The sequence below is a fragment of the Carlito syrichta genome, unplaced genomic scaffold, assembly GCF_000164805.1.
Source record: "Carlito syrichta isolate Samal-C Ts95f unplaced genomic scaffold, Tarsius_syrichta-2.0.1 Scaffold303102, whole genome shotgun sequence".
In the NCBI taxonomy this organism is placed as follows: Eukaryota; Metazoa; Chordata; class Mammalia; order Primates; family Tarsiidae; genus Carlito; species Carlito syrichta.
This window is the reverse complement of record NW_007247198.1, coordinates 246264-262543: the sequence shown is the minus strand read 5'-3', so window position 1 is coordinate 262543 and position 16280 is coordinate 246264. Positions and strand designations below refer to the sequence as shown.

General features: G+C 45.3%; 1 protein-coding gene across 3 annotated transcripts in view; it reads left to right on the top strand.

The window, feature by feature from the left end:
• Positions 1 to 16280, top strand: part of MATN2 (matrilin 2) — a 144500-nt gene that overhangs the window by 45476 nt on the left and 82744 nt on the right. For all 3 annotated transcript variants that reach the window (XM_021712129.1, XM_008057660.2, XM_008057661.2), the window contains exon 3: positions 7599 to 7721. In XM_021712129.1, coding sequence (XP_021567804.1) covers positions 7599 to 7721 — 123 coding nt within the window. The remainder of the gene's footprint in view (positions 1 to 7598; positions 7722 to 16280) is intronic.

The following is a 16280-nucleotide window of genomic DNA, read 5'->3' as shown; positions in this document are numbered from 1 at the left end:
GAGGGGGGGTCTCACTATGTTGCCCAGGCTGGTCTTGAACTCCTGGGCTCAAGCAGTCCTCCTGCCTCGGCCTCCCAAAGTGCTGGGATTACAGGCATAAGCCACCACATCCAGCCTTTCAATGGGGATTTTACATGGAAAGAGTAGATGCGTGAACAGGCATTCTAAACTGTGGAGCCCTTTTCAGTATACACTGCGTTGTGTATTATTACAATCAAATACACTGAGGCCCACTGGCTAGGCAAATGGCCTCAATTTTGACCTGCACTCAAATGATCAGACAATGAGCATGTTCCAAGACGCTGATGACATCTCTGAGGTTTTGGAAGTCTCGTTTGTTCCTTAGACATTTAAGATACACTTTGATAATAACGCATCTTGTCCTGTGCTGGGCACTTTTATACATTATTCCATTTGATACTTAAAACAGTCTCTTGAAGCAGGTACTGTTATTATCACCATTTTTTTTTTTAAGAGACAGGTTCTCACTATATTACCCAGGCTGGCCTCAAATTCCTGGGCTCAGTGATCCTCCCATCTCAACCTCCCATAGAGCTGATACATGCCACTGTACCCGGCTTTTTTATCCCCATTTTACAAGAGTTGGAACTGAGATTTAGAAAGGATAAGTAACTTCAAGTAGCAGAGTTGGAGGTTTAGAGCCTAAGCTTTTCCTCTCCGTGTATCAGAGAAGATGCTCTCATTCCAGAGAAATTGCTATACAAAGCGTGTACTTTAGAGGCCTCACAAAATCCCTGGGGTTGGGGGAGCTTGAGCCAAAGAATGCCCGGGTCTACCTAGGGGTTCCAGGAGAGCTTCAGAGAGGAGGTGATAAGAATAAACACTAATGCTTATTGATATTAACTTATGCATGTGCTGTTTTGAGCTATTAGCACATATTACTCATTGTGTTCACCCAGCAAACCTATCATCCCCATCTTACAGAAGAGGAAATTGAGACCCAGAGAGGTTAAGTAACTTGTTCAAGGTCACACAGCTGTGCATGGTAGAGTTGAGACGTGAGCCCGGGCATTCTGCAGGCCGAACTGAGAAGTGATGCTGCACCTGTGGATTGGAGGGGACAGGCAGCCTCCAGGTATGATGGAGGCTGGACATTCATCACACAAGGAGTGGCTGAGTAGGCTCTGGGGCCAGAATGCCCTGGCAGGGAGTCCTGGCTTTGGCTCTTTCTGGCCGTGTGGCTGTGAACCTGGGCACAGTGGTGGCTTTATACCTGTAGGTAGTGACTTCCCACACCAGCCACAGCAAGGGGGAATCCTGAGGTCACATTCAGAGACCACCCCTGAGACCACCAGGGAGACTTGGAGGCCAGTTGCCCTGTGATCTGAGGTCCTGTGTATAAGTTGACCAAAACCCACACATCCTGGTGTCCGCCATTTTTACCACCTAGTAAGAGAACACTGAGTCTAAGGGCTGAAAACACTGTCCTGAGAGTGCTGATGATTCACGATAAGTGGGGTGAGACAGGTTTCATTAACCTCTAGATGCCTGCTTTATCAGCTTTGCCTGGTATTTTGGTGCCTGGAGCCAGGTTGTTCCTACCCTAATAACCCTACCCTACCCGTCCCGGGATCAATTTAAGGCTCTAATAGTCTTTCCAGGACGTGCCCCTCATCAACTGGCCTGGGCGAAGTCTGCACTTATTGTACCTTTCTGAGGCCCTGTTGTGAAGTGTGGAGGCCGGACAGATTTCTCAGATATGGAGTTCGTGTAATTGCTCCTGTCAAGTTCTCCAATCAGCCACAGCACATTGATCACATCTTTGTTTTTGTTTTGTTTTTGTTTTGTTTTAGAGATGGGGTCTTGCTATGTCGCCTTGGCTAATCTGGCTCAAGCAATCCTCCTGCCTTTGCCTCCTAAAGTGCTGGGATTAAGGCACGAGTCACTATGCCCGGCCAATCACTCCTTTAATCATTCTCATAGTCATCAAAAAACATTTAAGTTTATATTTTCTAGTCAAAAACACCAATTCTGCCAATGACTTATGACTTGGTTTTTTAGTAATTATTTCTTCCCCCACCCCGCCTGGCTCCAAACACGCAGACTTTTTGAGAAATAAGGCTAAGAGGGACATTTCTGGCAGGCCGGTGGAGGACGCGGCTCTATGATGTCCCCCTTGAACCTCACCAAACAGGCTTGTCTTACGGGAGGGCCAGGCTTGAGGACCAGACGCTCTGAGAGTCACTCAGCTTCTCAGCCACAGAATTCTACAGATGGGAAAATTTTGTTCTGTTTTAGTAAAGATGTTAGGGGATTCTTTGGTTGGAAGTATCAGAAATTCAACTGGAACTAGCTTTAAAACGGGGAGTGTATTATACTATTCTTGGAAATATGGACAGCAGTTGTAAGTGATCGCCCTGTTTTCACTCTGTTTCCTCCCTTTGCTCCCCTCTTTCTCTGGCCCATGGGCAGGAAGTATGGGTCTACCAGCCCCCCAGGTTCACTTGGCCTTTGTTTGAGCCCCCTTTTACTCAGTTCTAGTTCCTAATTGCCAATAAAGGACTCTGTCAAACCATGTACCAACCAATAGCAGCCAGAACCTGACCTCCCCAGCAGCTCTCTGTTACCAGGCATTTAGAATAAAAAGGAAGGGCCGTTTCTAGAAAAAGGGGATACTACACAGGCTAAATAGTAGGCCTATATTGAGGGGCCCTAGAGACTGTCCATGCCTTTATTCTGCAGTTAAGAAATAGGGTTGGAGCCGGGCTTGGTGGCTCAGCCTGAATTCCAGTACTTTGGGAGGCTGAGGTGAGTGGATTGCCTGAGCCCGTGGGTTTGAGACCCACCTGGGCAACTTGGTGAGACCTCCTCTCTACAATAAATAAAAAATTAGCCAGGCGTGGTAGCCTGTAGTTCCAGCTACTCGGAAGGCTGAGGCAGAAGGATCGCCGGAGCCCAGCAGATGGAGGCTACAGTGGCCGGGAGCAGCCACTGCACTCCAGTCTGGGTGACAGAGTGAGACTCCAACTCAAAAAAAAAAAAAAAAGAAAAGAAATAGACCTGTAATTCCAGCACTTTGGGAGGCCAAGACAGGAGGATCACTTGAGCCCAGGAGTTTGAGACCAGCCTGGGCAACATAGCAAGACCTTGTTTCTACAAAAAAATTTAAAAATTAGCAGACTTGGTGGCATGCACCTGTAGTCCCTGCTACTTGAGGGGCTAAGGCGGAAGGATCGCCTGAGCCCAAGAGGGGCTGTGGTAAGCTGTGATTATGCCACTGCACTCCAGCCTGGTGACAGAGGGAGACCGCAACTCAAAAAAGAAAAAAGCAATAAACCTGAAAGAATTGCCCAACTTTCTTGCACTGCCCTCACCTTCCCCTGAGGTAGAAGGAGCTCGAACATGGTCTTCTGGCTCCTAATCCAGTGCTCTTTCCATTATACCAAGTCACAGTCCCCAGGTTCCAATTTCTTTTATGGTACATGGCTAAAATAAGTTTTAATAACAGGCTGTTGCTCTAGAACTCGATGTAACAGTTCTTTTAATTTCTCCATTTGACAGGTGATGAAAGTGGAGTTTAGAAAAATTAAATCACTCACACAAGGTCACAATGAGTGTCAAAGCTGAGCTTTGGGGCAGTCTATTTCCAGAAGCCATTTTCTTCCCCACTGTGCTATCTGCTGCCCAGCAGATATTTTCTCTGCCTCACATCTCCTTCTTCTTATTTTGTCTGTCCAGGTGCCAGTAAGAAGACGGGCACCAGGCTCATCACGTGGGCCTCCCACACATGGCAGTGGGTGACTGCCGTGTAGCTGGTTGCCTAGACACTAGGTTCCTTCATTATGGAGGAAGAGGGTGACATGCTGTGAGCTCCTCGGGAATGCCCTCTGCCCATGGGTAATTTGACTCTAGCAGCCCAGGAAGAGAGCCTTCCCAGATGCAAAACAAATGCAAATTAAAAATGAGATAATTATTTTTTTCCTCTCTTAAGACTGTCAAAAACTCGAAGTCTGATAATACTGAATGTTGAAATTTTGAGGGGTTGGGAGTTCTTACTGCTATCATTGCTGGCGTGAGCCATCTTGGAAGGCAATTAGACCACAGGTATTTAAACTGAGACCCGATCGTGGAGAAATAATTGTACATGCCCTCAAGGAGTCATATTCAAGAATGTTCATCACAACGTTGGGAAAGCAAAAAGTTGGAAACTACCCAAATGTAGACCAGTGGGGAAATGATTAAGTAAAATGAAGAATAGTGGCCGGGCATAGATGTCTCGTTTCTGTAACCCTAGCACTTTAGGAGGCCAAGGTAGGAGGGTTGCTTGAGGCCAGGAGTTTGAGACCAGCCTAGGCAACATAGCAGGATCTTGTCTTTACAAAAAATTAAAAAAAAAAAAATAAGTTAGCCAAGTGTGGTGGTGCACAACTGTAGTCCCAGCTACTTGGGAAGCTAAGGCAGGAGGATCACTTGAACTCAGGAGTTTGAGGCTGCAGTGATCGTGCCTCTGCACTCCAGCCTGGGTGATAGAGTGAGACCCTGATTCCAAAAAACAAAACCAAAAACAAAATGAGGAATAGTCATATGACCAATGGATAAAGCAATTGGGAAGGACAAACTGGATCTAACATATTTGATCAAATCTAAAATATAATTGATTCTCACTATTTGCAGTGATTATGTTCTATAAAATCACTGCAAACACTGAATTAGTAAATACTGAACCATTGCTTCCAGGGCTGGCTCCCTGCAATCCTCTGGTCGCCACATTTTTGTCAATTGATCAAGACATACCTTGTTTTTTGTGTATTTCCGCTTAGAAACATCTTATTTGCTATATACTGGGATTCATTAATCTTGAACTCACGGCCAACAGCAGCATGACTTGTGCCTGAGTGAAGCTTAACTAAGAAACATACTTCCCCTGTGAGGCATGTCATAGCACTCCAGCATTTAGGAACCCTAGACAGCACGTCACCACTGAAACCAGCAAAATCACTGACAAAAATGCAAAAAACATGGCACTGAGGCTGTGAAAAGGACCCTTGTTTATAGCATGAGAGCTGAAACCAGAAGGCAGAGTGTCGCCTTGTTCAGCCTCAGCTGGGAACACCTGCATCGGGCAACACAGTTTTGACACTCTGGGCACATCCACGAGTGACTGTGAAAGTGCTGTCTTGATTTGGGCTTACAAATACATTTTAGTGAGTAGACAAATTCACAAATATGGAATCATTGAAGAATGAGGATCAACCGCACATTTTCACATTTTAACAACTCCAAAAATCGAGGTGTATTTTAGATCATGAAATACAGGACATGTGTCAAAATGGAGAGCATCTGTAACTAATGTTGAGTGAATACCAAGTTGAGGATCAGTATGTATATAGAATGTACTTACGAATGTAAAATAAAACCAAACGCCAGCACACTTTTCCATTGCTATGAAATGGTTAGCAGTTCTCTCGAGCATGGGCCCTTTCTTTCAGCATTTTAACATCTTGAGTAGAATTTCACCCTTACAAGGCCCTTCTGAGGCAGGTGCTGTTTAGTCCCTTATCATATAAAGAAGTTAAGAAAATTGCCCAAGGTCACCAAAAAAAGATGTTTATTTCACTTTGAAATAAAAATAACCAATTGGGTTGAATCTCTGGGCTTTCCTAGTGTTATCTGTATCCTAACAGGAAGCAAAACACAGACAATCATCAACTCAGAACAATACATTTCAAATTGTATTGTTATGAAATAAAACAGTCTTACTCTCTTAGTTCATTTATTGACCACCCTATTTCTTTCTTTCTTTTTTTTTTTTGAGTTGGGGCTTCACTTGTTGCCCAGGCTGGAGTGCAGTGGCACCCTCATGGCCACCACAGCCTCGACCTGCTGGGCTTAGGCGAACCTTCCGCCTCAGCCTTCCAAGTACCTGGAAATACAGACATGTGCCACCACGCCCGGCTAGTGTTTTGTGATTTATTGTAAAGCTGAGGTCTCACCAACTTGCCCAGGCTGGTCTCAGACCCCCAGGCTCAGTCAATCTTCTTACCTTGGCCTCCAAAAGTGCTGGGATTACAGGCTGAGCCACCACACCTGGCTGCCCACCCTATTTCTTACTTCGCTGTAAAGAAACATATACTTAAGATGGGTTTTATCAACTGCTGAATCTTCGTAAGCACTGGATTAATGGAATTGTTCTTAGCTTTTGAGAGACCCTGTTATTTTAGCTTCATAAACATATATTTCTACATAGAGACATCTTTCTTATTTATGAGAACACTTACATAAGGTGTTCTGTTTATATCGATGCTTATTAATTTTAAATATAGTCAAGTTGTATTGTATTGAGTAAAGTCACAAGTTACGATGTAAAAAAAATGAGAATTTTTATGAGCCACAGACAGACTTATGCAAGAAGCAATGTATCAGAAAGCTGAGATACTTTGGAAACTAAATGCAGAGATACTTTAACTAGAGACATAACAATTATAAAAACATTAAACATATGAACACATTTTTACTCCAGAATTTCTTGTATACTTTTGCATGTTAGAAAATTATGTTACTCTTGAGACTTGTGATGTTAGAAACTGCTGGGTCTTAAACACATTTTGTTTATCTAACAGCTGTTCCTTCAACCCCACTGCTGCTTGCTAAAAATCAGCACCTTAGCCGAAGTCCCTTCTGACGTCAGCAAACTTTTCTGATCTCCGCGCCCATCACATGAGTATTATTAAGTCGAACTGGAAATTTCTTTTTTTTTGAATCAGAAACTCACTCTGTGGCCCAGGCTGGAGTGCAGTGTCACCATCTCAGTCCACCGCAGCCTTGAACTCATGGGCTTAGGCAATCCTTCTGCCTCAACCTCCTGAATAGCTGGGACTACAGATGTACACCACCAAACTCAGTTAATTTTTGAAAATTTTTTGGTAGAGACAAGATCTCGCTATGTTGGGCAGGCTGGTCTCAAACTCCTGGTCTTAAGTGATCCTTCCGCCTCAGCTCCCAATGTGCTGGGATTACAAATGTGAGTCACAGCCGGGCTCGGTGGCTCAGCCTGTAATCCCGTGCCTTTGGGAGGCTGAGGTGAGTGGATTGCCTGAGCCTGCGGGTTCGAGACCCGTCTGGGCAGCAAGACCTCATCTCTACAATAAATCAAAAAATCAGCCGGGCGTGGTAGCGCATGCCTGTAATTCCGGCTACTGGGAGAGCTGAGGCGGAAGGATCACCGGAGCCCGGCAGGTTGAGGCTGCGGTGACCGGGAGCAGCCACTGCACTCCAGTCTGGGCGACAGAGTGAGACTCCAACTCAAAAAAAAAACCAAATGTGAGTCACTGTGCCCGGCCATTTCTGTTTTTGTAGGTCAAAAATAATCAGGTGTCAGCAATTTCATATAGTTCAGCCTAACCCCATTTCTCTTTGGCCTTACATGGCCCTTTATCTCTATGCTGCCAATGGCTTTTGTCTGGACCTGTCTTGTCTGTCTAAGACTGTGAACTTCCTCAAGGGTGGGAATGCAGCTTGTTTCTCTTTGGGTCCTGCCTTCTCCTTCACAGAGTAGGCTGTGAATAAATGTTTGCAGGGTGGAATGAAGTTCAAGAAGGCATCATGGTTCACCCACCTTCCTGTGTCTTTCCTTCCAGCGGCCCACATGTGCAGCGTCCTGGAGCACAACTGTGCCCACTTCTGCATCAACACGCCTGGCTCGTACATCTGCAGGTGCAAACAAGGGTACATTCTCAACTCGGATCAGACGACTTGCAGAAGTAAGATTTCTTTGCGGATGTATTTGTACCTTCCTCCTCTTCTCTTCCCTTTTCTTTTCTCTGGGCTCATCTTATTCATCTGTGGTCTCTCACTCAACCCAGTTATTGTCTCCCCGAGGAGAGAAACAAAGTTGAATATTTTTTCTTGACCCCCATCTCCCAGTCTATACAGCTGGACACACAGTAGGCCATCAGGAAGAATTTGAAAAATCAGCAAAGGCACCTTCTGAGAAATGGCCTCCTTTGGTTGAGCTCAGTGGCTCACTCCTGTAATCCCACTTTGGAAGGCTGAGGTAAAGATTACTGGAGCCCAGGAGTTTGAGGCCAGACTGGGCAATATAACAAGTTCCTACCTCCAAAAAAAAAAAAAAGAGGAAGAATTAACCTTTTTGAATGCATGAACTAGCCTCCTTTACTTCCAAGCTTGTTCTCTCTCTTTTTTTTCTAGTTGGAGTCTCCACTCTGTTGCCTAGGCTGGAGTGTGGTGACGTGATCACAGCCACCACAGCCTCGACCCACTGTGCTCAGGTGATCGTTCTGCCTCAGTCTTCCAGATAGCTGGAACTATAGGCACGCCCCACCATGCCCAGCTAGTTTTTTGATCGATTGTAGCGATGAGGCCTTGCCAAGTTGCCCAGGCTGGTCTTGAACCCCTGGGCTCAGGCAATCCTCTTGCCTTCGCCTCCCAAAGTGCTGAGATTACAGGCGTGAGCCACCATGACCAGCCCCCAAAGCTTGTTCTTTAATGGGAACTACCCAGGAGCCTTTTCATCCACTGTCTTTACTAACCGTACCCTAAGGAATTGTTCCCATAGTTTATTCTCTTCTCTAAAGCATGGACGTTATTAACATCAGCTGGGAATAATCACTCAAGTTCTGTTTTAGAGGCATGCAGGGATCCAGTTGCCTTGGTGAGGGTCACTTTGTAGGTCTCCTAAATTTTAAAAAGAGGGTAAACAGATGTAAAGTGTTAACACTCACATTCTGTTGTTTGGCCAAGCCCCAAAGACTAGACAATAAATGGGTATCTGAGCCAGCGTGAGGTAATCTGTCCCTTAAAGGACAGAATTACCCATCCACTTTGGGTATTGAACTCCTCTTTTTAAAAAGTTGTGAGTAAAGCCGCTGTGTGAACCCACAGTTGCCCAGGATACCAAAGCCAGGCCTGGAAGAGCGGCCCACGTGGAGGCAAATAAAACTCAGCTAGTCTGACGCGTAGTTCATGCAATGCATAATCATTATTATACCACATGGCAAGCGATTAAGCATGAATGGAAGGCAGTTTGCACAAATGGCTGTAATTAGTATCGCATTTATAGAGCCAAACCACATTTTCCATTTTTCTTCTCGCTTTCCAGTTTCAGGGCTGAGTGGCTGGTGAGAGGCCACCCTGCCCCCCAAGATGAGGTAACATCCGCTTGACCCCCTCCAGTTCTATGGCCTGAGAAACCCAAAGCCCCTCTAAATTGTGTGAACTGGGGGGGGGCCGGGGGGGATGGGGCTCTATGTACCTAGCCTCCTCTCAGACCCCAAATCCTGGGCTGTTGAGTACAGCTGGGGTTTTTTTTTGAGTCAGAGACTCACTCTGTAGCCCAGGCTGGAGTGCAATGTCACCATCTCAGCCCACCTCAGCCTTGAACTCATGGGCTAAGGCAATCCTTCTGCCTCAACTTCCCGAAGAGCTGGGACTATAGGTGTGCACCACCTCATTTTCCACCTCAAGATCTGATCCTTTTTCAGTTTCCATAACAAAAATCACTCTTACTGAATGCTCGTAGGTTTCACAGAATTTTCTGAAGAACTGAGAGAGCCTGGGAAAGATCATTTCACACCCTGCTCAGCAAACGACCTAGACATCTCACTCACTCATGCATCCATTTATCTTGAGTCAGGGTCTCCCTCTGTTGCCCCAGCTGGAGTGCAGTAGCATAATCACAGTTCACGGCTCATGACCTCCTGGGCTCAAGCGATCCTCCCGCCTCAGCCTCCAGAAGTGTTGGGATTATAGGTGTGAGCCACCTCTCCCCGCCCTAGACCCTAGACGTTTCTTTTAGACATCCCCCACTCCCTTCAGACGTTCTCCCTCCCTCATCCCATCCCCTGAGGAGCCCCCTGCCCCCATCCTCTTCAGGCATTCCCTCCCCATCCCACCCCCTTCAGGTGCCCACCCTCCGCAAGATGCTGCTCTGGCTCTTGTTGGCAAAGTACTCAGCCTGCCACCGTCTTGCTCACTCCCTTCCTGCCTTCCCTTCTTAGGAGCACAAAGAATTCCTCTGTGTCATGCCCCTGTGATCAACTGGGGTCTGGAAATCTGATGTTCGTTTTCTGTGGGCTGGCTTATCCAAGCCAGAGGAATTCTGACACTAGTGAATAAAAATTTAAAAGCTCCTCCCCTGACTTAACGAGCAAGGCCTTCCCCACACACCAGGGTTTGCCAGGCCTGGGCCTGTGCCCACCGTGGGCTCCGATGTCCCTGGGCTCTCCCAAGCACTGTTCTGGCCTTGACTCCCTCCTGCCTGGGCTGCAGCACAGGAGAGTGTGAAGCAGAAACTGACTGGGCTTTAGACAGGTGTACCAAATGGAGGGGTGGGGAGGCCCAGGCAGAAGAAGGACATGGGCCCAGGGCAGTGTTTCTCAAACTTTAGCAATGAAGAACCAGCCAGGAAGCTGACTCTGGCTCTGGGGCCTCACCCTCAGAGATTATCAATCAACAGGTCTGGATTTTCAATGAATTGACAGATTGCCGCCACACTTTGGGATTCAAGCAGTGAGGGGACACAGAGGAGAGCTTAGCAGAGCTCTGCTATCCCATCTGACCTGGCCCTCCATTCACCCTGACGCAGTTAGGCCGTCTGTACTTCCAGCGCCAGACTTAGTTTAATGGGAGTGATAAAGAGCAGCACTCTCTCTTTCAGAAGATAATATTGCTAACTCTTTTGCTTTACTGAAATCGATGTGCCAGTGTCCTCAGGGAAAGAACGGGTCTTTACAGTCCACAGATGTGAGTTCGAATCCTATTGTTATCATTTCCCAGCTATGGTTGTCTCACCCTGAGTTGGTAATTATTACTTTTTTGAGTTGGGATCTCACTCTGTTGCCTAGACTGGAGTACAGTGACACAATCACGGCTCACGGCAGCCTCGAACTCCTGGGCTCAGGTTATCCTCCTACCTCAGCCTCCTGAGTAGCTGGCATTACAGACATGAGCCACCATACTTGGCTAATTTTTAAATTTGTTGTAGAGGTGAGTTCTTGCTGTGTTGCCCAGGCTGGTCTCAAACTCCTGGGCTCAAGTGATCCTCCTGCCTCAGCCTCCCAAAGTGCTGGGATTACAGATGTCAGCCACTGCACCCAATCTCTGAGATGGTTTTCTAAACTCCTTGACTCTCTCACTTTCCTCACCCATAATGTGGGAGGGGTGGAATACATATCTCATTGATCGGTCCTTGTTAACCCCTGTTTTTGGTCTGGGGGACAGTTCAGATCTTTGTTAAGCAAAGGCTGTGCCATCCACTGACCTCGGAATAACAATCTTCAATAATTGAAGGGCTTTCTCTTTTTATTTGAATAAAGAAATGATGTTTTTGTATATGGCTTCAGATGGCAGAAACAGGATCAAAGGTGGAAATGCTCATTACAAACATGGACTGGTGCCTGCTAACATCGAGAGAAACTTGCAGTAGGCCTGGAAAGGAATGATACACTATTCCTCTTCTATTTCCATTTCTTCTCCTATCCTGGATGTAGCTGGATAATCTCCCAGATGAATAGGAATGCGGGTTACTCCTCCTTCCCAAGGCCCCTCTTATTCCCTAAGAAGTGTTTGCCATTCATTCTCCCATACATTCTGATTGGTTCATTTATTTTTTATCTACCACATGTTTCTGAGCAAGTAGGATGTACCAGGCAGCATGCAAAGTCCTGAAAACAAAATAGCGACTAAAACAGAAATGTTCCTTCTCTTTTGGAGTGCATATTTTTGCATGGGAGTGAGTCGAATAAACAGCCAGGGTAATTGCAAGCCAAAGTGACTGCAGCCCATGCCTGGTTCTGTGCACAGCATGTGAGGTCGGTCCTAACTATAGTCACTTTTTAAGGGTTTGCCATGTACCAGGAACTCTCCTGAATGTTTTTTATCAGTTAGCTCATTTAATTCTCACAATGAGCTGTTAGATTTTACCACTCTTATTTTATAGACAAGGAAAAGAAAGAACAAAAAGGTTGGATAATTTAGTCAGGGTCACATGGCTAGCAATGTGACCAAACCAGAATTCAAATCCTATTATGTCCTAGCTCTTTGCCACCATCGGATACTGTACCATGATCCTGGAGGGTCCCCAGATGGCAGCAGGGCAATCGGAGAACTTTCTTGAAACCCAGGAGGATAGACAGGTTCCATAGTCCGCAAATCCTGGGAAGACTCTGAACTAATTCACCAAGACTAACATTCAGCAGATCGTTATTTCCCCAATTCCACTGCCAACTGTTGTGCTGTCATTGCACAAAAGGATTGTGGAAAGGCCTCTTCAGCAATTGCTTTCAAATACACACATGCATATATACGCTATAATATACCATAGATATCTTCACCACTTTCTATTTGTGCTTCGTGTGGAGAGAGGAAACAGATACAGTTGATTCTTAGAGTCTTTGCATGGTCATGGACTTTGGTTATTAGACTTCTAGCTTCCTCTCCCACATAACCTCAGAATTCTGTCCCCTCCCAGAGTCCCAGATGGGTGAAGGTTCTTGAGAACCAGGTTATGACAAAGCACCTGGATGACATATCCAGACAGCCTTGATCAGTGGTTGTGCAGAAATCCTACTCTGGAATTTCTACCTTTGATTCTGTTTCTGCCATCTGAAGCCATATGCCAAAACATCATTTCTTTATTCAAATAAAAAGAGAAAGCCCCTCAATTATTGAAGATTGTTATTCTGACACAACCTACCCCCATCAGTTTTCTCTTTTTCAGGGGAAAAAATCATCTTTGGGTGACCTGGTTTTGGGTCTCTTCACTGTCTAGGTAACCCTCTTTTGAGTGGACACCTGTTGTCTCAAAAGGGCCTTTCCATTCAAAGGTGAGAACAAATGCATTAAAGAACCTTATCTTCCATCACTTTTTGGCCTTTTGGTTAAGATCGAGTATAGAATCCAGCTTCCCAAGTTCTGCCCATATGGGTAATTTTGAATTTACTGAAGGTCAACATTGTGGATTCCTGCCTTTCAAAAAATCTTCCCTATCCAGTACTATTACATGAGATAGATGCAGAAGTGTTAGTATAATGCTAGAACAATAGAAGTCTATGTTCTTTCCTTTCCCCCATTGAAAAAAAAATGAAGAAAAAGAAAACCTCATGAAGTGTGCCCCTCTTCACATTCTATTTCTTCTTACCATTCTTTTTCTCTGAACTCCTTCCCTGCTAACAAGAAAGAACTTTATCTTGTTTCTTTTTTCTTTATATATTTTTCTTAAATAAGGAATTTTCCCTCTCTTCTGGAACATTTAATCTATCTGGAAGCTACTGAAAATGCAACATTTAGAAAACTTTATTTGGCAGAAAATGTAAACTTTCTTGTCCAGCTCTTTAATTTTTTTATCTCTCAAGAACCATACCAAATGGATTTTATTGCTCTCATTCTTTGGAAGTGTTCCTGATGTTATTTTTCCCAAGCTACATAAGTGATTTTTCCCAAGCTACATATGTGATTTTTGCTAGAGTTTAAACAAGGAGCATGACCCAGGAAAACAGCTGAATTATTAGAGAGAGAAAAACACCATAGCTAATATTCTTCATGAATTTAGATTCTGAACACCATTTTAGCAAAAAGAATACAACAATATATAAAAAGAATAAAACATCAAGACTGAACCCCATTCTTGGGGTCTATTTCTAGAGCACAAGTGTGGTTTAACAGTCAAAAATCAATCTAGCTGGGCGTGGTGGCTCATGCCTGTAATCCCAGCACTTTGGGAGGCAGAGGCAAAAGGATTGCCTGAGCCCAGGGTTTGAGACCAGCCTGGGAAACTTGGCAAGATCTCGTTTCTATAATAAATTTAAAAGACTAGCTGGGCATGGTGGTGCATGCCTATAGTTCCAGCTACTTGGAAGGCTGAGGTAGAAGGATCATCTGAGCCCAGCAAGTTGAGGCTGTGGTAGCCGTGAGTGTGCCACTACACTTCCAGCCTGGGCAACAGAGTGAGACTCTGACAAAAAAAAAAAAAGGAAATCAATCAATATCATTCACAATGTTAACAGCCTAAAAAATGAGAAAAACACATGCATCATCCTAATAGATGCAGAAAAAAGCATTGGATAATATCCAATATTCATTCGTGATTAAAAACTCTCCAACAGCCGGGCTTGGTGGCTCAGCCTGTAATCCCACACCTTGGGAGGCTGAGGTGAGTGGATTGCCTGAGCCCGCGGGTTCGAGACCTGCCTGGGCAAGTTGGTGAGACCTCATCTCTACAATAAATCAAAAAATTAGCTGGGTGTGGTAGCATGCGCCTGTAGTTCCAGCTACTTGGAAGGCTGAGGCGGAAGGATCACCGGAGCCCAGCAGGTTGAGGCTGCAGTGGCCGGGAGCGGCCACTGCACTCCAGTCTGGGCAACAGAGACTCCAACTCAAAAAAAAAAAGAAGACATATGGGTGGCAAAGAAACACATGAAGAGATGCTCAACATCATTAGATGTTAGGGAATTGCAACTACAACCACAGTGAGATACTGCTATAACTCTATTAGAATGGATACATTTTAAAATGTTGACCATATCATGTGTTGGCAAAAGCTGGAAACCGAAGCTCCCACGCACTACTGATGGTTATGTAAAATAGTTCAGTCATTTTGGAAAACAGATTTGCAGTTTCTTACAAAAAGTTAGACATTTACCTGCTGTATGACACAGACTTTTAGGTGTCTACTCAAAGGGAGTCAAAGTTTATGTCCAAAAAAGATTTGAACACAAATGTTCACATCAGTTTTACTTTAGCCCCAAACTGAAAACAGCCCACATGTCCATCAACAGGTAATGAGTGACACATTGTGAAATTTGTGTGCAATGTAGTACTACTCAGCAGTAAAGTGAATGTACTATGGACACAGGCAGCCACTCGGATGCATCTCAAAATGACGTGTTGAGAGACAGAAACCAGACCAAAAAGAGAGTACCTACTCTGTGATTCCATTTGTATAAACTTTTAGGAAATGACACCTAATCAATAACGACAGAGAGCAGATTAGTAGGTGCCTGGGGCAGAGAGGAGGGGAGGAGGAAGATTACAAAAAGGTAAGCTTTGGGGGCAATGACTACTATTATCTTGACTGTGGTGATGACATATTGGTATGCCTGGTGTAACAAATTGTACACTTTAAACATGTGCGGTGTAGTGTGTGACAATCATAACTCAGTAAAACCCACATATTAATCAGAACAAAGTTTCAGAAGTAGGTGGTGCTGAGACAAGATACCACGAGAGAACAGATCGGAGAAAGAGTCGTGACCAGACTGCCTTTCCAGAATAGTTTGCTTGAGGTGTCAGAGGGGGGTAAAGGAAGGAATGTAAACTGGGACAAATTATGGAGTGATTAGATTCTCAAGCTTAGTTCCAACAGTGTCCTCTGGTGAGTAGGGGGAACTGAACACAGGGTGTCAAGGGCAAGACCACATCAGTATAGTAAGTTGGGGCTGGCAATAATGTGTGTGCTGGATTGGAAGGAGGTAGAGAGTAGGCAGAGATACTATTCACTCATTCACTTCATTCATTCATTCATTCATTCATTCATTCATTCATTCATTCATTCATTCAATACCTATGGTTTCCCCTCTGTGGGCCAGGCATTCTTATGGGGCATTTCTGTTACGTATTTGGGACCCAAGAAAAACTCAGATCTTGGCTTCCCCTGTGCCCCACACAGGCAGAGCAGGATATGAAAGATGCAATCCGTGTAGCATTCTCATCAGTTGTCAGTTCTGCGTATGCATTTCTTATGCCCACAGAATTAGTTAGGAGAGCACAGCAACAATCCCAGCCCCGGGAGGCATTTATGACATCAGGTAGGTGATGGGGGGCGCCAGGGGAGTCATGGTATTTGAGATTGACAGACAACTTCAGAGAGGAAATCTGGTTTTGAGACAAACTGTTGAGTCAGGAGGGAGCCCACACAAGTGGCTGGGTGCAGCTGGAGAGGGAGGATTCGAGTTCAAGGAAAAGGCCTGGGCTGGACGCACTTGGTGGTGGTCATTGACCCTGGGAGTGGATGAAAACTTGGAGGGGTGTGGAAAGTGAAGGTCAGGGTGTGGGCTTTGGGGCGGCCCACAATCAGGGTGTGGGGCAAGAGAGGAAGGGTGAACAAAATACACACACACACACACACACACACACACACACGCCCCATGCACAGTCAACAGCAGCGACCTGAGCTGCTGGCTCACTGGGTGGAGTCAACACAGTTTGCCATTAAGCTTCCCCTTGGTCCTGGGCACCAGGCTGGGAGCTTAGAGGTTGTCATGTATAGTTTGCTCACCCTCAGGCTGTGCCAGGGCACAGGGTGT